The 23764-nt window shown below is 43.3% G+C and overlaps 1 protein-coding gene across 2 annotated transcripts in view; it reads left to right on the top strand.

Moving 5' to 3' along the window:
• Positions 1-23764, top strand: part of CHRNA4 (cholinergic receptor nicotinic alpha 4 subunit) — an 87046-nt gene that overhangs the window by 40832 nt on the left and 22450 nt on the right. For both annotated transcript variants that reach the window (XM_070940137.1, XM_070940138.1), the window contains exons 3-4: positions 6459-6503; positions 10380-10489. In XM_070940137.1, coding sequence (XP_070796238.1) covers positions 6459-6503; positions 10380-10489 — 155 coding nt within the window. The remainder of the gene's footprint in view (positions 1-6458; positions 6504-10379; positions 10490-23764) is intronic.

Below are 23764 nucleotides of genomic sequence, written 5' to 3'. Positions count from 1 at the left end.
CCTCAATTCTTCATGATTTTTCTTGGTCTCTTCATGATTATGTGCCATGGTTTCCTGCATTCTATTCATGCCTTCCTGGATCATTGCTAATGCGGAGTGGATGTTCTGTAGGGCAGGACTCATCTTCTCCTTTTCTGTGGTTTCAATTACTTTCTGTTGAGCTGGTGAGGTCATAAGTATCATTTGGCCCGCTGGTGTTTTCTTACTTATTTTAGCTGTTGTCGTTATACTTGTGGTCGCCATTATTATCTCTTTTTTTATTCTTTCCCAGATTTTCATATACTGGTCAATATTTCTAGGTCTGTTTTAAAATTTCACCCAAATTTATTTTTCACTTTTTTCCAGGCTCCTTTGTACTTATAAATCAATCAGCATGGGAAGCTAAGTGGGAGGGTCGAGGGAAAAATGTAACATTCTAGCAATCCATCAGCTAATTCTCCCTGGTATTAAGTATTTAAGTAAGTGGTATATTAATAAGTAGGGAGTAAGTGCAATATGATTTCTCTCAGAAGGTAAAGGGATGTAGTTAATATAAATGTATCTAATATACTATGGACTAAATCTTTAATACTAACTCTATATAGCTCAAATTAATATATCACTTAATCTATTAATATACACTTCTTATAAGTAAGGTCATATTATGCAATCAAATGTCAAACGTAGATTCCTTAAGCAATTGTCTAAATATTTATCTTACTTATCTAATTTATCCAACTTATTTTAATTTATATAACATACGTATATGGATATACTTTTGTAATTATAATATAGCTATGATAAGTATAATATAATCCGGATCTTTGATTCTAGTTGTATTAAGACAAATTAACAAATCATTGAGATTCTAACTATGTAAAGACAAATTAATAGAAATTATATTTAGCTATAATAAAATCTATATCTCTGATTCTATGTATATAAATATATAAAAACAACTTAATAAGGCAATAATTCACTTAATGGGTACAAGATAAGTATAAGGTAATGTTATGCAGTCATATAAGTATAGATTTCCAAAGCAGTGAGTATATATACACCAAATATTACTTCTTAGTCACTGTTGGTAATTAGTAGTTGGTCTTGGTAGTATCTTATGTTCTGGCAATCTTTATATCAAATATCCAATTATAGTTCAAGTCCACTTCCTTTCAACTGTCAATAGTTTCAATATAATATGTCCATGTATTATCCACTTGTTCCGTAGTCCTCAGTTCAAGTCCTCACCGGGATAAGCCGTGGCAGAAACAAAAATTATAAATCCAATGTATTTCACGTCCAATCGTACTTTTTCCTCCCTTTACTTTACTTTTTGTCCAATACACACCAATCGTGCGCCAAAAGTATCAAGCGTCTGCTTCCCCAAATAACACAATCCAATAGTCCCGTTGCTTTATTATCCAATTATCCAATAAACTTGATCCTGTTAAGGAAGCCTTTGTCTGGATTGTCCAGTAAGTATCGGCAACAATGTTATAAGTTCTAAGTTGACTGTGTTCTCCCTGCCGTTGCTCAATATGGCTTCACCGTCCTTTCTTCTATGGATATCCGGGGCTCTAAAAGTCCTCCCGTTAAGTCTTTTAAGTTTTCAGAGACCTTCGCTCTCCCAGCTTTTTGTTATGAAGCTCTGGTTATCAATCACACACTTCGTTCAACCGTATTCCCTCTGGATTCTTTCGGATTCCACTGACTACCAGATTACGCGCTGTCACTTTCAATATGGATTCCTCCCCTTCATTCCACTTATCAGTCGCCGCTTCTCTTTCTCCTCTTTTACTCAAGGGTTCCTTCCGCCCGCTTTCTCCCAACCATTAGAAAATGCAGATATACCTTTTCAATCTTTAATCCTCACTTCTGTTTTCACCGATGCTTTTCTTTTTCAATCTTCGCTTCCCTCTTAACAGCTGTCAGCGTTTCTGGCCAGCCGGGTGGCTGGTTCTTCCTCGTTCCGAGTTAGAGGAGTTATCCTGAACCTTCGGGGGGGATTGCCGCCCTCCCCGAGGTCCTCAGAAATTTCCCCTTTTTCTACCAACCTCTACGGGGTCGGTAGCGCCGAAATCAGCGCCCGCAGCGAGGATATTAGGGGCTTTGGAAACGGAGCCCCGTTCCTTTCGTCCCTAACACGTTGACGTCACCGGCGGAAGTCTCTGCAGTCCTGCATTCTAAACACTGTGCCATCACGGCTCTTATTGACCCATATAGTAAGGCTTTGTTATCCTCCTCATCTACTTATCTTTCTCATCTTTCCTACTACATTCTCCTATTAGTATCTTATGATTCATCCCTTGTTTGTATCTTATGATTTATGATATGATTTATGATCTCTGACTTATCACTTTGTTGTTTGTATGTACACTGAGAGCTTTTGCACCGGAGACAAATTCCTTGTGTTTTCAACCACACTTGGCCAATAAAGAATCTTATAGTCTCTTCTCTTCTCTTCTCTCTTCTCTTCTCTTCTCTTCTCTTCTCTTCTCTTCTCTTCTCTTCTCTTCTCTTCTCTTCTCTTCTCTTCTCTTCTCTTCTCTTCTCTCCTCTCCTCTCCTCTCCTCTCCTCTCCTCTCCTCTCCTCTCCTCTCCTCTCCCCCATCCCAACCCCATCTAGCCCAACGCCATGCCCAAACAGGAGACCCTACACCATTTCTGACAGATGGCAGTCCAGTCTCATCTTGAAAGCCTCCAGTGATGAAGCTCCCACAACTTCTGAAGGCAACTTCTGTTCCATCGGTTGATTGCTCTCACTGTCAGAAAATTCCTCCTTATTTGTAGATTGAATCTCTCCTTGATCAGTTTCCATCCATTATTCCTTGTCTGGCCTTTAGGTTTCTTTGGAAAATAGAAAATTGAGATAAGTAGCTAAGGATGTTCTTCCTTCCAATTCTTTCTTAGAATTGGGACTGGATCCTTCAGGTTGTAATTGCCTTTAGAGAACTATGGTAGACCAACTATGGGTGGGAGAGTTAGTGGGAAGGTACAAGTAGATTCATGCTGATAAGATTGGTAAGCGCAGGTAGTCCTTGGTTTACAACAGTTCATTTAGTCACTGTTTGAAGTTATGACAGCACTGAAAAAAGTGACTTACGACCATTTTCCACCCTTACAATCGTTGCAGCATCCCCGTGGTCACATGATCGAAATTTGGACACTGGGCAACTGATTCATATTTATGACGGTGGCAGTGTCCCATGGGTCATCTGAACACCTTTTGTGACCTTCTGACAAACCAAGGTCAATCTGGGAAGCCAGATTCACTTAACAACCCTGTTACTACCTTAGCAACTCTGCAGCAATTCACTTAACAACTGTGGCAAGAAGAGTCGTAAACTGGGGCAAAGCTCACTTAACGGTCTCGCTTAGCAACCTAAATTTGGGGCTCAGTTGTGGCCGTAAGGTGAGGACAACTTGCATTAGGAGCTTGTAAGCGCCTCATTTGCTTTCGAAGGGCCGTCAACTCAGCTCCACTTCAGAAGAATCAAGCCATTATCTGTGGCTTATCGATTTATTTATTTTTTTTATACGCCCAGCTTGAGCTGTAGATTCAAAGCAATTTACTAAAACAATTGAATTAGCTCGTCCAGAGTATAATTTCTTATTGAGAGCCAGAATTCTCTTCGAATATTAATAGCTCACAGATTGCATTTCTGCATTGTTAGCCCATATAATAATAATAAAAAAAAAACAATCAGAGAGCTAACCCATAAGAAATGTAGATTATCTCCGAGGGAGAGAATGCATGGAAAGGGGCAGAGACCATTCACTCATCCATCAGCAAACCAGAAGAGAGTAAAGGAGGCAGAGCAGCATAAGATATGCATAGTGTTAAATGAACTGTAAAAACACAGGGTTCAGAAATCATTTTTCTCTTCAGCTTCTCACTCGGTCCGGCAAAGGTGAATTTGCATTAGAAATTTCTTTCGAAGGAGAAGTGGATTTCTGTGAATTTTGGAGGGCGGTGTTTGTTTTATTAGTGACAAGATAGCCAAGGGACTTTGGGTGAGAAAAATGCCCAGTTTTTCATTGGACCTTGTGTCTTCATGCTTCCTCTTCTTCTTCTTCTTCTCCTTCTCCTTCTCCTTCTTCTTCTCCTCCTCCTTCTACTTCTCCTTCTCTTCTTCTTCTCCTCCTCCTTCTCCTTCTTCTTCTCCTTCTTCTTCCTCTCCTCCTCCTCTCCTCCTTCTCCTTCTCCTTCCCCTTCTCCTTCTCTTCTTCTCCTCCTCCTTCTCCTTCTTCTTCTCCTTCTTCTTCCTCTCCTCCTCCTCTCCTGCTTCTCCTTCTCCTTCTCCTTCCCCTTCTCTTCTTCTTCTTCTTCTTCCTCCTCCTCTTCTTATTTATTTATTTATTTATTTATTTATTTATTTATTTATTTATTTATTTATTGGTTCGATTTATATGCCGCCCTTTCTCTGGAGACTCAGGGAGGCTTACAATGCGTTAAGCAATACTTACCTTCATACTTTTGTATATACCTGCTTAGTAGGGCTTTCGGCCCCCACCCTAAGCGGTGTTCTTTTTTATACAAAATCAGCTTATTGCCCCCACAAACCGGGTCCTCATTTTACTACCTCGAAAGGATGGAAGGCTGAGTCAACCTTCAGCCTGATGAGATTTGAACTTGCAGTAATTGCAGGCAGCTGGTGTTACTTAACAGTGCTTTAGTCTGCTGCGCTACCAAGGCTCTCTATTTCTAACTCTAACTCTAACTCTAACTCTAACTCTAACTCTAACTCTAACTCTAACTCTAACTCTAACTAACTCTAACTCTAACTCTAACTCTAACTCTAACTCTAATTCTAATTCTAATTCTAATTCTAATTCATTCTTCTTTTCCTTCTCCTCCTCCTCCTCCTTTCTCTTTTCTCCTCCTGCCTCCTCCTCCAGACCTTATACTGTACCACTTTGGAGAAATGGCTGTCCAATCTCTTCTTTAAAATCTTGATTGATGAATGCTTCAGTGACCCATTCTCCACTGGGTCATTGGACTGCAATTCCCATTATTCCTAGCTACTTAAAATATTTTCTGGGAGTGATGGGGTTTATAATCCAGTGTCCCATCTTGTTGGAGAAGACAGGCTGTACAAATGAGAGTTGCACCCAGATCTAGAGCTGGAGTTACGCAAGCAGTTAAGAAGCTGTATAAGTTCAAGATGGTTTTTGTTTTTTGTTTTTTTTAAATTTTGATTTATATGCCGCCCTTCTCCGGAGACTCAGGGCGGCTTACAATGCATTAAGCAATAGCCTTCATCCTTTTGTATATTTATACAAAGTCAACTTATTGCCCCCACAACTGGGTCCTCAATTTACCTACCTTAGAAAGGATGGAAGGCTGAGTCAACCTTGAGCCTGGCGAGATGCGAACCTGCAGTAATTGCAGGCAGCTGTCTTAATAACCAGCTTAATAACAGGGTGCCTTAGACCACTGTACTACCAAGGCTCTTCCATGTTGGTTTGGACCATTGAGTATAGATTCTTCAAAGCATTGATAACATCTGCATTTTTGACTGATTTTTTTAAATACATTTAATAGTACTGATAGAAGAGAATATTTGTACCTCAGGATTGTGGGCTACTTGATGCTCTCTGAGCTTGGTGGTTTTCTTGCAGACATTTCATTACCCAACTAGATAACATCATCAATATTAGAAGAGAGTGGGGTTTGCTCTCTGTTTATATACAAGTGGTTTACCCTGTCAGTGTTGGTGGGAATGTCCTTGGTAGTTCCTTGATCTAGGTTGTTATTTACAGCTTGGTTTTTGCTCTAAAGTTACCGTATTTTTCGGAGTATAAGACGCATCTACCTTTTTTGGTGAGGAAAAGAAGAAAAAAGAAATCTCCCTCTGCCTCTGAGCAATTTTGCCTCCTTGCAGCAAACAGCAAACAGCCTGCTTTACTTTCATTTTCGTTTTCACCATAGCTTGATTAGCACAAGGAAGAAAAAAAAATCTGCTCCAGCAATTTACCTCTTTGCAGCAAGCAGCAGAGCCTTGCGCAAAACAGCTGAGAGCAAATCAGCTGAGAGTCGGGAGGCTGATCCAATCAACTTGTGCTAATTAGGCTGTGCTGAAGCTGAAAGGAGCTGTTTTTTCTTGCTGTTTGCTTGCAAGGAGGTAAACTGCTGGGAGGCAGAGGCCAAAGGGTGGGGGCCAGTAGGTGGGCGGGGCTATATTCAGTGTATAAGACACATCTAATTGTTCACCCCCCTTTTAGGGAGGAAAAAGGTGTGTTTTATACTCCAAAAAAATACGGTAATCCAGCTCCACTCTCTTCTAGCACTAATGAGGTTATCCAGTTGGGTAATGAAACGTCTGCAAGAAAACCACCAAGCTCACTGACCACTAAAGACCCCATATTTATTAATGCAGATATTGGTGAGATTTACAGCATCAGCAAAAGCTTACAGAGCTTTGGGGAATAATGGTGGTTTTCTTACAACTCTATTCTGCTCTTTTCTCATTTTTCAGGATGAAAAGAACCAAATGATGACTACAAATGTTTGGGTGAAACAAGTGAGTCAACCAAGATTTTCCTTATTCCCCCCCCCCCCCAATGTTCCAGAGATCTAACTTTACCTAGCTCAGAAAAAAATGAAGCAGAAACGTGATGGGTTTCAAAAAAATTTGCTACTGGTTCTGTGGGTGTGGCTTGGTGGGCGGGGCAGGGGAAGGATACATTAAAATCTCCATTCCCTCCCCATTCCAGCGGAAGGTTACTGCAAAATTCCCATTCCCTCCCCACTCCAGGGGAAGGTTACTGCAAAATCCCCATTCCCTCCCCACTCCAGGGGAAGGATACTGTAAAATCCCCATTCCCTCCCCACTCCAGGGGAAGGTTACTGCAAAATCCCCATTCCCTCCCCACTCCAGGGGAAGGATACTGCAAAATCTCCATTCCCTCCCCACTCCAGGGGAAAGTTACTGCAAAATCCCCATTCCCTCCCCACTCCAGGGGAAGGATACTGTAAAATCTCCATTCCTTCCCCACTCCAGGGGAAGGATACTGCAAAATCTCCATTCCCTCCCTACTCCAGGGGAAAGTTACTGCAAAATCCCCATTCCCTTCCCACTCCAGGGGAAGGATACTGTAAAATCTCCATTCCCTCCCCACTCCAGGGGAAGGTTACTGCAAAATCCCTATTCCCTCCCCACTCCAGGGGAAGGATACTGTAAAATCTCCATTCCTTCCCCACTCAAGGGGAAGGATACTGTAAAATCTCCATTCCCTCCCCACTCCAGGGGAAGGTTACTGCAAAATCCCTATTCCCTCCCCACTCCAGGGGAAGGTTACTGCAAAATCCCCATTCCCTCCCCACTCCAGGGGAAGGATACTGTAAAATCTCCATTCCCTCCCCACTCCAGGGGAAGGTTACTGCAAAATCCCCATTCCCTCCCCACTCCAGGGGAAGGATACTGCAAAATCCCCATTTTCTCCCGATCAGCTGGGACTCGGGAGGCAGAGAATAGATGGGGGCGGGGCCAGTCAGAGGTGGTATTTACCGGTTCTCCAAACTACTCAAAATTTCCGCTACGGGTTCTCCAGAACTGGTCAGAAGCTGCTGAAACCCACCTCTGCCTTTAGGTAAATGGGTGTTAAAGGACTTGGCCCATACAATCTGGCTATTGGTTTTGAAAGCTGTCTCAAAAAATTCTTCTATTTCCAAATAAATTCAGTGTTTCCCAACCATGGCAATTTCCAGGTGTGTGGACTGTGACTCCCAGAATTCCACAACCACCATGGCCACTGAGGGGGATTCTGAGAGTTGAAGTCCACACACCTTCTCCTTCTCCTCCTTCCCTTTCTTTCTCTTTCTTTCTCTTTCTCCTTCCCCTTTTTTCCTCCTCCTCTTCATCTTCTTCTCCTCCTCCTTCCCCTAGTCTTCTCCTTCTCCCTCCCTCCTTTTCCCCCCAAGCAACAGATGGTAAGAAAAGAACACTGTAGATTTCTTTTATCAGAAGCCTGATCCGATATTTTGCAGCAAAAATTAAATTTAACTTCAAGGCTGAGACCGCCTTACCCCTGCTTTAAAATAATGTCCATATTCTAAGCGTCCTGCTGTCAGCATTCTGATGCTGCCATAAAAAGGAGGAGACGAGGCTTGACTTTTCACCTACTTATTTTCTCTGTAGATAATATCCCCTAGAAGATGGGATGGGAGGGGGGACATTCCTGTGGGGTGAGGTCAGAAGCTGGGGAGACTGACTTGGAAGATGGCCAATGAGAAGATGAGACTTGGGGAATGGAAAGGGAAGGGTTTGGGGATCAGAGGGTTAGTATCGGTTACGACGAAGTCGAGGCCAGATGTGTCGTACTCAATAAATGGAATATTTCAGCAAAGATTGTTTGGGAGTGCAATTTATTTGAGATGACATCGAAGCCTGACACCTGCTATATTCTGAGTGTATTTTATTCTCCAGTTTTTGAAATAAAAATTGATTTGGAAGTTACTTGTGCAACCCAACAGGGGAAAGAAACAATACAATATTGACTGTATCCAGAAAAAAAAAAAAAACAACTAGAGAAATTCCATATTTGCTCCTTTCATTTCTGCGGGGATCAAACATATGTTTTCAAATCATTATTTGCAAGGGAATATTAATAGAGGGGGAAAGTTATTTTGTGGGGGAATTCCCAGGGCATGTCAAAGAGTTAAGCCGGCTTCAGTTTGAGGAATTTTGTTATTCCAGGCCAGTGTTTCCCAATTTAGCCATTTTAAGATGTGTGGACTTCAATTCCCAGAATACCCCTACCAGCAATACAGTTCTGGGCAATACAATAGTCCTCAACTTATAACCATTCGTTTAGAGACTGAACAGGGGTGGTATTCGCTTACTTTCTCTACCAGTTCGCAAATATGAGCAAGCGCCCAGTCCAGGCATGCACCAGGCCTTCTGCGCATGTGCTTTTCTGGCGCTCACGCCTTTCACGCATGTGTTGTGACCCAGGCCCAAGTAGGTATTATCAGATGCAATCAGTTCAAAAACAGACTTTATTAGAACAGCTGAGAATTAAACTCATTCTCAGCGTAGTCCAAACTAATTCAAAACAAATTCTTCATAACACAATTCTTCAGCCTTATCGCCAACCTTGGTCTAATTAGGCAACCTGCCAAAGGCTTTTCTTGGCAAAAGTTCGGAAGCAGGAGACGCAGACAAGAAATAAATGCAGCAAGACAAGAAACAAATCTATCAGCGTTGTTTTCCGACAAAGAGCCCAAGAGCTGTTGCTGGTCTTTTAAGCCTTATGGGAGGGGGCCAATCATCTCCTGGCTTTACTCCTGAGTCGTCCTTTTTGCTTTAGCTGCTCTTGCCTTCTAGCAGCTCTTCTCATGCATGCACTAGGAACAGGCTCCTCCTGTTCCTCTGCCTCTCTGCTGTCTGCCTGTGGAGGCTCCGGAGTCCGCGCATCATTCCCAGATGGCCCTGGCCCCATCTCTGCCTTTGACGCAGAGCCCTCATCCGGGCCTTCCCCAGCCTCCAGGACTGGCCCATGTTCTTCCTCAGCCTCCTCACTGTCTGACTCCGCTGCCAGCTCCGCAGGCTGCTGGCGGACCACAACAGCATGGACCCAGCCTCAAAAACATGCCTAAATAGGATGGCATAGAGCTGGGATGGGTGGGCAGGCCCACCTGCGATTTCCGCTACCGGTTCGGGCAAACCGGTCTGAACCACTGAATACCACCTCTGAGATCGAAGTTACAACAGCATTGAAAAAAGTAACTTACGACCATTTTTCACACTTTGAACCTTTGCTGGTCACATGATCAAAATTTGACCGCTTGGCAACGGATTCATATTTATGATGGTTGCAACATCTGGGGGTCACATGATCCCCTTTTGCAACCTTCCAACAAGCGAAGTCAATGGGGAAGCCAGATTCACTTAACAACCGTGTTACTAACTTAACAACTGCAGTGATTTATCTAACAAAGGTGGCAAGGAAGGTCATGTGAATTTGTGCACAACTCATTTAACAACTGTCTCACTTAGCAGCAGAAATTCGAGGCTCAATTATGGTCATAAATCGAGGACCACCTGTAGTATAGATCTGTGTTTCTCATGCTGGCTGGGGAATTCTGGGAGTTGAAGTCCACATGTGTTAAAGTTGCCAAGTATGACAAACACTGAGGCAATTATTCTTCTTGCTCCTGTAAGCCTGACATAAAATGTGTTTAAAATTTGATGTTTATGGAAGAGTCTCAGTCATCCAGATCATGGTTGTCCCAAAAGTGCTTTTTTCAAAAGGCAACTGGACTTTCTTTCTTTTTCTTTGAAGACGTTTCACTTCTCCTCCAAGAATCTTCTTCAGTTCTGACTTCAGAATTTGGTGATTAATATCGCTTTCTCTTTTCGGGTCTAATTATTTATCTGGTATTTCCTGCCTTTTAGGAGTGGCATGATTATAAGTTACGCTGGGATCCTGAAGAATACGAGAACGTTACGTCGATACGAATCCCATCCGAGCTTATTTGGAGACCGGACATCGTTCTTTACAACAAGTAAGAACATATTCTGAGCATCTTTACTTAAGGCTGTGGATTTATTTTGTCTTCCTGAAAACACAGGGTATTTTTGCAGAGGTCAGGCTTCAGTAACCAAGAAGGACACACTGATATTCTCTAAGCAGTTTCCTTTATAGGCAGAAATCTTGCCAAACTAAAGCAAATCATGCAGAAAATCTAGTAAGTGGAAATAGAAAGCTAAAGCCAGTTGGGTGACTTTGGGTCAGTCACCAGGAGGCTGTGAGTTCTAGTTCTGCTTTAGGCATGAAAGCCAGCTGGGGGACTTTGGATCAATCATCAGGTGTCTGTGCGTTCCAGTCCTGCCTTGTGCATGAAAGCTGACTGGATGATGTTGGGCCAACCACTAGGAGACTTGTGAGTGCTAGTCCCACCTCAGGTATGAAAGCCAGCTGGGTGACTTTGGGCCAGTAACTCTCTTTCAACCCAACCTACCTCACAGTGTTGTCATGGGGAAAATAGGAAGAGGAAGGTGTGCTGGCTATGTTCACTGTCTTGAGTTATTTATTTACAAAAATTACAACATAGGCAGAGATAGATAGACGATAGATTGATAGATAATTGTTAGTTAGATGATAGATAGATAGATAGATAGATAGATAGATAGATAGATAGATAGATCGATAGATCGATATGTAGATAGATAATAGATAGATATGTAGATAGATGATAGATCGATAGATAGATAGATCGATAGATAGATAGATAGATAGATAGATAATAGAGAGATGATAGATATGTAGATAGATGATAGATCGATCGATCGATCGATCGATCGATAGATAGATAATAGAGAGATGATAGATAGATAGATAGATAGATAGATAGACAGACAGACAGATAGATAGATAGATATAGATGATGGATAGATAATAGATAGATAGATGATAAATGATAGATATGTAGATATGTAGATAGATAGATAGATATGTAGATAGATAGAGATAGATCGATAGATAGATCGATATGTAGATAGATAATAGATAGATATGTAGATAGATGATAGATAGATAGATAGATAGATAGATAGATAATAGAGAGATGATAGATAGATAGATAGATAGATAGATAGATAGATAGATAGATAGATAGATAGATAGATAGATATAGATGATGGATAGATAATAGATAGATAATAGATAGATAGATAGATAGATAGATAGATAGATAGATGATAAATGATAGATATGTAGATATGTAGATAGATAGATATGTAGATGATAGATAGATAGATAGATAGATAGATAGATAGATAGATAGATAGATAGATGAATAGATAAGAGAGAGAGAGAGAGAGAGAGAAATTCAGGAGGAACACTGGAAGGGAAATTTGCTAGAGACCATGGACTGGTAACCCTCTTCAACCAGTTACAGGAGATGACTGAAGGGGGATCAAGAAAACCCTGGACTCAATTTAAATTATGAAATACATTTTGCTTCTGGGTGTAAATGAGAACATGGTGTTGTCTCTCACATTTATAAGTCTTTGTGTAGGGAAATTCTGTCTCATCCACCAGTCAGGAAGGAAAAAAAAGTGATATCAATATCGTGTTTCACAGAAGAAGCTGAAGGACGGTACAGAAAGGGTCAGATGTCAAAAATTCTGCACTTGAAATAGCCCGTTTGGCATTCTGAACTTGAAAATTAAACGAAGTATTGCACAATGCAGTTTCCTTCTGGCCTTAGAACAGAGTCTGACCATATTAAATGACAATATTTTGGGCGGGGTGTACTTTGGTTAAATATTTTTAAAAGAATAATTAGAGATAAAATAGAAGTGAATAGACAAGGAGTTTAAAGCACCATGGAGATTTTCCAACGCATCATTAGTTAATTATGAGTAACTGAACGGTATGCTTTTTAAAAGACTGAAAAATCACCACCCGTGCCAATATTTTGAGTGTTTGAGATGAAGAAAATAACCTGGCAAGGAGGTGAGCTCAAAACAAAATTCGTGGATGCCAAATTTTTGTTTTGAAGTTGGAGCAAAACACGGCTGCTCTTTTGAATTTCGCTGTGTTGAAACACAACCTGTATTCCGTTAAACGCTGCAGAGGGATCTTGGGAACAGGGCCTGCTTCGTTCTGCCTTTGAACAAAAACACCTCGGTCATTTCATTCACCCTCCTCGAATTCTGCATGGACTTCTATAAAGCTGCTCACCGTTGTGAAAATTAATGGGAAATGTGGCTTTGCCTAGGACAGTGATGGCTAACTTTTTTGCCATCGCGTGCCAAAAGCGGGGGGAGCAGGGGGGGTCACGGGTGCAGGTGCCCACATCCATAATTCAATACGCCCCACCATCCCACGCATGCGCACGTGACACCCCCCCCCCCCAGTTCTCCCTGCTTTTGGCACATGATGGCCCAGTGGGCCCGGTAGGCCTGTTTTTCCCCCTCCCCAGGCTCCAGAGGCTTTCTAGGAGCCTGGGGAGGGCAAAAACAGTCTTCCCCATCCCCCCGGAGGCCTTCCAGAAGCCAGAAACAGCCAGTTTCCCGACTTCCGGTGGGACCGGAAGGCCTGAAAATCAGTTGGCCAGTGCACGCATGTGCGCTGGAGTTGAGCTAGGGCAACACTCGCGTGCCCACCAATATGGCTCCGCGTGCCACCTGTGGCACCCGTGCCATAGGTTCGTCATCACGGGCCTAGGAACTCAACATGTACCCAACAGTGAAGACCAGAAATTATTTTATGCCAATGTTTCTCAATTTTGGCAACTTTGACTTCAACTCCTGGTGGAGAATTCTAGGAGCTGACGTTCATATGTCTTACAAGTAGTCCTTGAATTATGACCACCATTGAGCCCCCAATTTCTGTTGCTAAGCAGGACACTTGTTCAGTGAGTTTGGCTCCATTTTACGATCTTTTGTGCCTTCCAGATGCTGCTGAACTACATCTCCCAGCATCCTCTGCTATCGGTCATGCAGGCTAGGATTGCTAAGAGCGATTGGTCCAAAGGCCACAAGCTCCTTTGGATCCAAATATTTGCTTTCTAGGCCTTTAGAAGTCACCACGGCCAAATCACAGTGGCCAACTAGCCTGTTGTGACCTAGGCCCAAGTAGTTATTACCACACACAATCAGTGCTAAACAAACATATTTTATTAGAACATCTGAGAATTACTTCTTTCTCAGCTTAGTCCAAATTAATTCCAAAACAAATTCTTCATAAACAGTCCTTCAGCCTTATCACCAACCTTTGTCTTCTTTGGCACCCTGCCAAAGGCTTTTCTTGGCAAAACCCCATGAAGTTCAGAAACAAGAGATGCTGACAAGAAACAAATGTAGCAACATTGCTTTCCTACAAAGTTCCCAAGAGCCTTTGCTGGTCTTTTAAGCTTTCTGGGAGGGGCCAATCATCTCCTGGCCATACTCCTGAGTCGTCCTTTTTGCTTTAGCTCCTCTTGCCTTCTGGCAGCTCTTTGCATGTGTGCACTAGGAACAGGCTCCTCCTGTTCCTCTGCCTCTCTGCTGTCTGACTCTGGGGGCTCCAGAGTCCACGCATCATTCCCAAATGGCCCTGGCCCCATCTCTGTCTCCGATGCAGAGCCCTCGTCCGGACCTTCCCCAGACTCCAGAACTGGCCCATGTTCTTCCCCAGCCTCCTCACTGTCCGACTCCGCTTCCAGCTCCTTAGGCTGCTGGCGGACTACAACATAGCCACTCGGCATAGAATCAATAAAGAGAGGATGCAAATGGAGGGACAAAAATGAAATGTGAATGACCAAAAATTAAAACAGTTTTAAAATTATGTTAAATGATTAAATTGAATTGTTGAATTGTCCCACGCCGAGTTGTCTTGTGGCGAGTCAGCTGTGGTAAGTTGGTTGTGGTGAGTTGGCCACAGCACATTGTCCCATTCTGTTTAGAGCTGGGGTCTGCAACCTTGGTCAAGTTAAAACCTGTGAACTTCAACTCCCACAATTCCTCAGCCAGCGTGACTGGCTAATGAATTCTGGGAGCTGAAGTCCACAGATCTTCACATTACCAAAGGTTGGGCATCCCTTTAAAACCGTGATGGTGAACCTATGGCACGCGTGCCACAGGTGGCACGCAGAGCCCTCTCTGCGGGCACACGAGCCGTCCCCCCCAGTTCAGCTGCACTGCGCATGTGTGCGTGCCTCCCGCCGGTCAGCTGATTTTCAGGTCTCTGCCCGCATGCGCAGGGGGCAGGGGGCATGCGGGACAGGCACATGCATGCACGGTGGGGAGTGCGGGTGGGTTGCACATCATGCGCAGGTGGGCGGGGCATGCGGGGGGTGTTATAAATCGGCAGAATTGCATTGCATTGTGGGTTATAAGTGCAAGGAGGCCTACTAGGCCCAAAACGGGGCACGGGGGGGGTGCGGTGCGGGCCCTCCTGGCCTGTTTTTTGCTCCCAGGAGGCTGCAGGGAGGCCTACTAGGCAGTGGTGGGTTTCAAAAATGTTTACTATCAGTTCTGTGGATGTGGCTTGGTGGGTGTGGCTTGGTGGGCTAGGCAGGGGAAGGATACTATAAAATCTCCATTCCCACCCCACTCCGGGGGAAAGGATACTGCAAAATCCCCATTTCCTCCCGATCAGCTGGGACTTGGGAAGCAGAGAATGGGTGGGGGCAGGGCCAGTCAGAATTTTTACTACCGGTTCTCCGAACTACTCAAACTTTCCACTACCGGTTCTCCAGAACTGGTCAGAGCCTGCTGAAACCCACCTCTGCTACTAGGCCCAAAATGGGGTGCAGGGGGAGTGCAGGGGAGTTGTGCGCATATGCGCAAGGGGGGTGCAGGCATGTTGCATTATGGGTGTGGGTGCACACACGCACTTTCGGCACGCAACAACAAAAAAGTTAGCCATCACTGCTCTAAAACATTTGCCATGCTGGCGGGGGGGATTCTGGGAGTTGAAGTGCACAGGTCTTAAAGTTGCCAAGCTTGGAGACCCCTGTTTCCAGAGAGGCATTTTTTTCCCAGACGTACCTGGTCTCCCTCCAAAATGATTGTCCTCCCTGATAGAGCACTTACTTTTAATTGTTCCATCTGCAGCCTGCTTCAGTGAGATTTCTTGGCAAAGTAGCATTAATCTGCAGTAAATCGTTTGGACGAAGGGCCGGCCAAGTTTCTTACCTCTTTGAACCAATGGAATTACCTTAGTAAATCAAAATGTAACTTTTTTTGGTATCTGCTGGTGCTGCAGTGGTCTGGCAGAAATCTCTGGCTGGAGATTCTTCAAGAAAAAAATAAGGATACAGGTAGTCCTTGATTTACAACCAGGGGTGGGTTCTAATTTTTTTTACTACCGGTTCTGTAAGCGTGGCTTATTTTGTGGGCATGGCTTGATGGTCATGTGACAATTATTTAGGATTTAGCAGAGGTACTGGTCTACCAGGCTTTTAACTGCTTGCAGAGCTGTACTGGTTTACCCATTTATTTTTGCAGGCACTGGTCCACTCATGTATTTTTGCAGGCACTGATCTACCCATGTATTTTTGCAGGCACTGGTCTACTCATGTATTTTTGCAGGCACTGGTCTACTCATGTATTTTTGCAGGCACTGGTCTACCCATGTATTTTTGCAGGCACTGATCTACTCATGTATTTTTGCAGGCACTGGTCTACTCATGTATTTTTGCAGGCACTGATCTACCCATGTATTTTTGCAGGCACTGGTCTACTCATGTATTTTTGCAGGCACTGATTTACTCATGTATTTTTGCAGGCACTGGTCTACTCATGTATTTTTGCAGGCACTGGTCTACCCATGTATTTTTGCAGGCACTGGTCTACTCATGTATTTTTGCAGGCACCGGTCTACCCATTTGTTTTCTTTTAACACTGATCAGCTGTAGGGCGGCCCTTTGAAGCCCCGCGGCAAGAGTTTAAATAGTTTTTTTCCCTCTAGCCGACAGCTGGGACTCAGGAGGCAGCAATAGATTGGGGGTGGGGCCAAATAAAAGGTAAGAATAACGCGGGGGTGGGTGGGGTGGGGGCCCCGGGGGAGGGCAGGGGGGCAGAACCGGCTCGGTGACGATATATCGTCACCGCTACCGGCTCGGGAGAACCGGGCTGAACCGGGAGGAACCCACCACTGCTTACAACCATTCGTGGCACTGTCATAACTGTCCCGGGGTCACCATTGGTAACCTTCCCAGCCGGCTTCTGATAAGCAAAGTCAATGAAGGAAGTCGGATTCACTTAACGTCTCCCGTTCCTTAATGTCTCCTAACCCGGGACAGTGCAACCGTCACAAATACAGGTAATCTTCAACTCAACGACCACAATGGACCCCAAATTTCTGTTGTTAAGTGAGACATTTGTTAAGTGAGTTTTGCCCCGTTTTACGATCTTTCTTGCCACCGTTGTTAAGTGAATCACTGCCATTGATAAGTTAGTAACCCGATTGTTAAGTGAATCTGGCTTCACCCCACTGATTTGGCTTGTCAGAAGATCACAAAAGGGGAATCACACGTGACTTTTGGGACCCAGCAACAGTCATAAGTATGAATCAGTTGCCAAGCATTTGAATTTTGATCCCATGATTGTGGAGATGCTACAAAGGTCGTAACTGTGAAAAATGGTCATCAGTCACTTTTTGAATGCCGATGTAATTTTGAATGGTCACTAAATGAACTGCTATAAGTTGAGGACTACCTGTAAATGCCAGTTTGCAAGCACCCAAATTTTGATCGTGGTTACAGAGATGCTGCAAGGGTTGTCAGTATAGAAACAGGTCATAAGTCACTTTTGTAAAGTGCCGGTGTAACTTTGAACGGTCACTAAACGAGGACTACTTGCATTGAACAAAAGACTTCCTAATTTCCTCCAAACTCCCTGCCTTCTTCTTCTCCACTCTGTTGGCCTGGCTCCCCTCCCAAATTATTTATTTATATTTATTTATTTATTATATTTACATACTGCCCATCTCACCAATAAGATTACGCTATCAATTAACCAGATTTAAATGTTCTAATACAAGAGGGTCTAACTTTGGCAGTTTTAAGACCTGCGGACTTCAACCCCCAAAATCCCCCAATTATCATGGCTGGCTGAGGAATTCTGGGAGTTGAAGCCCACAGTTTGGATACCCTTGTAAAACAGACATTCCAGAGAGAAAAAAAATAATTCCTTTCAGTTCATTTGCTATCCTGGGAGAAATTCCTTTAAAAACGAAACCGAGAAATATATCGTTAGCGTTAACTGGCTCGGAAGTCAGCATTCTGTATATATTCAGCCGCAGAATATTATTCTGCCAACTTTTTAAAGCAGCTTCTAAACCCAGCTGCACCGAATATATCTTTTTCCTAATCGTGCTGAATATATATTTCTCTAAAACGCGGCTGTTTGGGAGTAAATATCACAAATCTCACAAAACTAGAAAGTTGCCCAGTAGATGGATTTGGCTGTTTTAAGAGCCGATAAACCAAATTGATCAACCCATTTTTTTTCCTTTTCCATAAATATTTGTGAACTTTTGGTAGTGTGCTTACAAAAATAATTTTGCTTCTTTAGCATTAATTTGCAATACAGCTAGTCCTCGATTTATGACCACAATTCAGCTCAAAATTTCTGTTGCTAAGCGAACATTTTTTAAGTGAGTCCTGCCCATTATACAATCTTTCACACTTGTTAAAGAAATCACTGCAGTTATTTAGTTAGTAACATGGTTGTTAAGTGAGCCTGGCTTCCTCATTGACTTTGCTTGTTCCCAGGGTCATGTGATAAAAATTCAGCCTCTTGGCAACTAACGTGTGTCTATAACAGTGTGTGACGGCAGCCAAAAAAGCCAATGCAATCCTAAATTGCATTAACAGAGGGATTCAATCAAGATTACGCGAGGTACTAATACCACTAAATAAAGCCTTAGTAAGACCACACCTAGAGTACTGCATCCAGTTTTGGTCACCACACTATAAAAAAGATGTTGATTGTTGAAACTCTAGAAAGAGTGCAGAGAAGAGCAACCAAGATGATTAGGGGACTGGAAGCTAAAACAGAATCAGAATCAGAATAGAAATGGAAGGGACCTTTGAGGTCTTCTAGTCCAGCCCTCTGTTCAAGCAGGAGATCCTATACCATTTCAGACAAGTGACTGTCCAGTCTCTTCTTTAAAATGTTCAATGATGAAGCACCCACAATATCTGAAGGCAAGCTGGTTAATTGTCCTCCCTGTTAGGAAGTTTCTCCTCAATTCCAGGTTGCTTCTCTCCTTCATTAGTTTCCATCCATTGCTGCTTGTCCTGCCCTCTGATGTTTTGGAAAATAAATAAAGACATACAAAAATATGAATATATTTTATATGAAATATAAACAGTTACAGGAACTGGTCATGGCTGGTCTAGTGAAGAGAAGGACCAGGGGAGACATGAGAGCAACTTCCAATATTTGAGGGGCTGCCACAGAGAGGAGGGGGTCAAGCTATTTTCCAAGGCACCTGAAGGCCAGACAAGGAATAATGGATGAAAACTGACCAAGGAGAGATTCAAGAAATAAGAAGGGATTTTCTGACAGTGAGAACAATCATCCAATGGAACAGAAGTTGCCTTCAGAAGTTGTGGGAGCTTCATCACTGGAGAATTTCAAGAAGAGACTGGATTGCCATTTGTCAGAAGTGGTGTAGGGTCTCCTGCTTGGGCGGGGGGTTGGACTAGATGACCTACAAGGTCCCTTCCAACTCTGTTAATCTCTCTATCTATAACAGTTGCAATGTCCCCGATCATGTGATCCCCTTTTGCGACCTTCTGACGAGGTCAGTGGGGAAGCCAGATTCACTTAACAACCGTGTTACTAACCGAACAGCTGCACTGATTCGCTTACCAACTGCGGCAAGAAAGTTCGTAAAGTGAGGCAAAACTCCCTTAACAACTGTCTTGTTTAGCCATGGAAATTTTCGCCTCAGTTGCAGTCGTAAATCCAGGACTACCGGTACCTCAATTGTGGTTGTAAGTCACGTTTTCTGATCCATCTATTTCACAGTTCCTTCTACCATCCCTTTAAAAAGGACAGATGTTTAAATTTTAACACTTTGGTTAACTAGAAAACAACGCTGTTCAATTTAGAAATGGAATTTGTGATATAAAGACAAACTTCTTCTTCTTCTCCTTCTCCTTCTTTTCTTCTTCTTCTTTTCTTTTTCTTCTTCTTTTCTTTTTCTTCTTCTTCTTCTCCTCCTCCTCCTCCTTCTTCTTCCTCTTCCTCTTCCTTTCCTCTCTCCCTCCCTCTCCATTCTTCTTCTTCCTTTTCCTCTCCTTCCCCCTCCCGCTCTCCCTCTCCCTCCTCCTCCTCCTCCTCCTCCTCCTCCTCCTTCAAAAGAAGATACTTGGTTGATACCTAGGATGCTGGCAGCAACCCGTATCAACCATTAGCACCAGTCAGTGCTATTCATGATACATTTTTAAATGTTCAATTGACTGAGTTTCATGTTTAATGAATAAAAGAATAATAATAATAAAAAGGACAGTCGTGGGTCGGTTTCGGAAACCGGTCTGGAAAAAAAAAGGTTCTCCTCACACGATGACTAGGCTGATTTAATGTTCTCCTAACCAAGTGACTAGACAGGCATTTCATTTACTTATAAACAGGCCAGAATAATTGACTTGCCCAAGTTGCGAACACCGCATGTGGCATTTGGAAGCGGAGAAAATGAACACCATTTGTCAATCAATAAATTTGGTGTGACATAGACTAATAGGCTGGCCGATCCAGAGTTTTCTGAAAACGTGTCAGGGTGATGATTGGCGGGGGTCGACGGTGTGGGGGGGTGGATTTAATTATCAGGAAGAGCTTAATCTACATTTTACCCTTTGCAGTCATTTACAAATGGGTTTTCAAAACAGCTGCTGCTGTCGAATCCCCGTAGGTTAAGAAGATGGCGGCTGACCTTCCCTAGAAAGGTCAACGGTAGAAGAAGCCTGGCGCCATTCGTGAAATATTTGATTGCTTTTGTGCGCCATAAGTATATTGAAATGCTCTGTTGTGCTTTATGGGGGGTGCAGTTTGAAAGATGGCCTCCTCCCCATCTCTTGATGTGGAGACTCTAGAAAGAGTGCAGAGAAGAGCAACAAAGATGATGAGGGGACTGGAGGCTAAAACATATGAAGAACGGTTGCAGGAACTGGATATGTCTAGTTTAATGAAAAGAAGGACTAGGGGAGACATGATAGCAGTCTTCCAGTATCTCAGGGGCTGCCACAAAGAAGAGGGAGTCAAGCTATTCTCCAAAGCCCCTGAGGGCAGGACAAGAAGCAATGGGAGGAAACTAATCAAGGAGAGAAGCAATTTAGAACTAAGGAGAAATTTCCTGACAGTGCGAACAATTAATCAGTGAAACAACTTGCCTGCAGAAGTTGTGAATGCTCCAACACTGGAAGTTTTTAAGAAGAAATTGGATAACCATTTGTCTGAAGTGGTGTAGGGTTTCCTGCCTGGGCAGGGGGTTGGACTAGAAGACCTCCAAGATCCCTTCCAACTCTGTTATTCTATTCTATTCTATTCTATTCTATTCTATTCTATTCTATTCTATTCTATTCTATTCTATTCTATTCTATTCTATTCTCCCCCCCTTTTTTTCATTGTCTCAAAGAGAAGTGAGCAGTGACCTTTTGTGAGGAAATGAATAATAATAATAATAATTAAAAAACCCCACAGGTCTAGAAACATGTTACGTCTGTTACCTGCAGTAGAAATCTCCCTGCTTTTGGCACACGGGTGGTTAATTAGACCAACACTTGTGCTTCTGTGAGGGTTGTGGGTGAGCTGGCAGAGATTTCTCCGTTGTGGAGGGGAATAAATTATGAAACTTTGCACAAAGCAGAAGCGAAAACGGTCAGAAAAGATAACTGTGAAGTAGGACTGCAGGAGAGCTTCAAGTGTTTTGTGTTTGTGTGTATTTGTGCTTTGCTTTGGCAGGGATTTCCCACTCTGTTTGTGTATGTGTTTGTGTGTGTGTGTGCTTTGTTTTCACACAGCTTTCCTACTGTGTATGGGAATAAATTATGAAAATTTGTCCCAGCATCACACATAGCCCAAACAAAAAAATTTGGAGCCAGGGCTGTACAAAAGTTGAAGTGTGTGTATGTTTGTTTGTTTGTTTGTTTGTTTGTTTGTTTGTTTGTTTGTTTGTTTTGTGTTTGTGCTTTGCTTTGGCAGTCATTTCCCACTGTGGATGGGAATAAATTAAGAAACTTTGCGTCCCAGCATCCCACAAAGCAGAAGCGAAAATGGCCAGAAACTGTAACTGTGAAGTAGGACTGCACGAAGCTTCAAGCGTTTGCGTTTGTGCGTGCTTGGGTTTGTGTGCATTTGTGCTTTGCTTTGGCAGGGATTTCCCACCCTGTGTGTGTGCGTGTGTTTTGTGCTTGTGCTGTTAGAAGAAATATCCTTCTGGGTTCAGCTCCAAGTAGGGAAAAAGACACTGGAAACATGGAGACTGTTTGGAAAGATGGTTTAATGGTGGATAGGATCACATGGTTTGAGTTCCTGAATAGAAAAAGGGCCGAGATGCAGCGAGTCCCCAGGTTTTATGCCCTCTCTGGCTTTCAACTTCCTTGGACCCTGAAAGAGTATCCTGATTGGTTGTCAGACTCCCAGGGGGTGGGGATCTTAGCTAGCCTTGCTGGCTGATGTAATCTTCCCAGGTGCCATGTGGTGAGTTTCTGTTGCTAGATGGGTCCTATTGTGTTAGTTTCTGTTGCTAGATGGGTCCTATTGTGTTGCAGATGATGGTCCTTTGACAAAGGATTGTGTTTCTGCCTCTGGCCCATTGACAAAAGAGGGGGAGGCAGGAAGGTAGAAGCTGCTTTGTCTTTAAAACATGTTTCTCCATTTCTCAACCAGGGAAATATAATATTCTGCCTTTTTAATATTTCCTAAAATATTTCATTCTTCTAGGAAAGGGGTGGGTGCTAACTTCCTACAGTGCTTTGCCTAGGCAGTCATTTCCCACCATGGATGGGAATAAATTAGGAAATCAGCGTTACCGTGCTCCCGATACGGAGGTGGGGGAAATCTACTTGATTCTACTTGAATAGTTAGGGATGCTGATTTGGTGGCATCCCTAACTATTAGCTTACTCAGCGTTTTGATCTCTTTTGTTTTCAGCTGGCCGATATCTCTCCCGTTAAGGGAAGATGCGGCCAGGGCTTTAACTCACAGGAAACACAAAAGAGCTGAAAGTGATGGTGGCGGTGAGGATAATTCAGCATAGTTATGGCTTTGATGAATATTTCAGTAAAGAATGTTTTTTGGACCGAGACTCAATCTGCAGCTTGAAGGTAGCAAGGGAAATGTAAACGATGAGCCAGCCATCCGTAGCCCATTTTTTTTCGGCCTGTCTGCCTGTTTATTTGCTGGATCAGCCATAAGTATAGGAGAAACCCTCTTTCAAATGATCCAGTCAGTCAGAATAGAGCTGGGAGGGACCTTGGAGGTCATCTAGTCCAACCCCCTGCTCAAGCAGGAGAACCTATACCATTTAAGACAAATGGCTGTCTGGTCTCTTCTTAAAAACCTCCAGTGATGAAGCTCCCACAATTTCTGGAGGCAAGTGGTTTAACTGTTCTCACTGCTAAGAAGTTTCTCCCTTGTTCTAGGTTAGATCTCTCCTTGATTAATTTCCATCCATTACTGCTTGTCCTGCCTTCAGAGTGGTGTGGTGGCTTAGAGGTGGAGCTCTCACCTCCCAATCAGGAGGCTGTGAGTTCGATCCTAGGTAGAGGCAGATATTTCTCTCTCTCTGGGCACAAATGAGACTATATCTGCTGAACAAAACTCTGCATTGGTGACAGGAAGGGCATCCGGCCAGTAAATACTCCGCTCCATTTAGTTGCCCAGACTCCACCCCGCAAAGGATTATGGGGTCGTTAAAAAAAGATGATGATTGCTTGTCCTGCCCTCAGGTGCTTTGGAGAATAGGCTTGACTCCCTCTTCTATCCCATAATAAGTAGTGTTGGAAGAAACATCCTTCTGGGTTCTGCTCCAAGTGGGGAAACAGACACTGGAGACATGGAGGCTGCTTGGAAAGATGGTTTAATGGTGGACAGGATCACATGGCTTGAGTTCCTGAACAGAAAAAAGGGGCAGATACAGTAAATCCTCTGGTTTTTATGCTCTCTCTGGCTCTGCATTTCTTGGGGCCCCGAAAGAGTTTCCTGATTGGTTGTCAGACTCCCAGGGGGTGGGGGCCTTGCTGGCTGATGGTCACATGTGCTTCCCAAGTCACATGTGGTGAGTTTCTGCTGCTATTGTGTAGAGGGATAATCCTATCTTTGTTGGATCTTTGGCA

This window comes from Pituophis catenifer, unplaced genomic scaffold, assembly GCF_029215685.1.
Source record: "Pituophis catenifer annectens isolate HBS135680 unplaced genomic scaffold, rPitCat1.0.hap2 SCAF_3, whole genome shotgun sequence".
Classification (NCBI taxonomy): domain Eukaryota; kingdom Metazoa; phylum Chordata; class Lepidosauria; order Squamata; family Colubridae; genus Pituophis; species Pituophis catenifer.
This window is presented reverse-complemented; position numbering and strand designations above follow the sequence as displayed.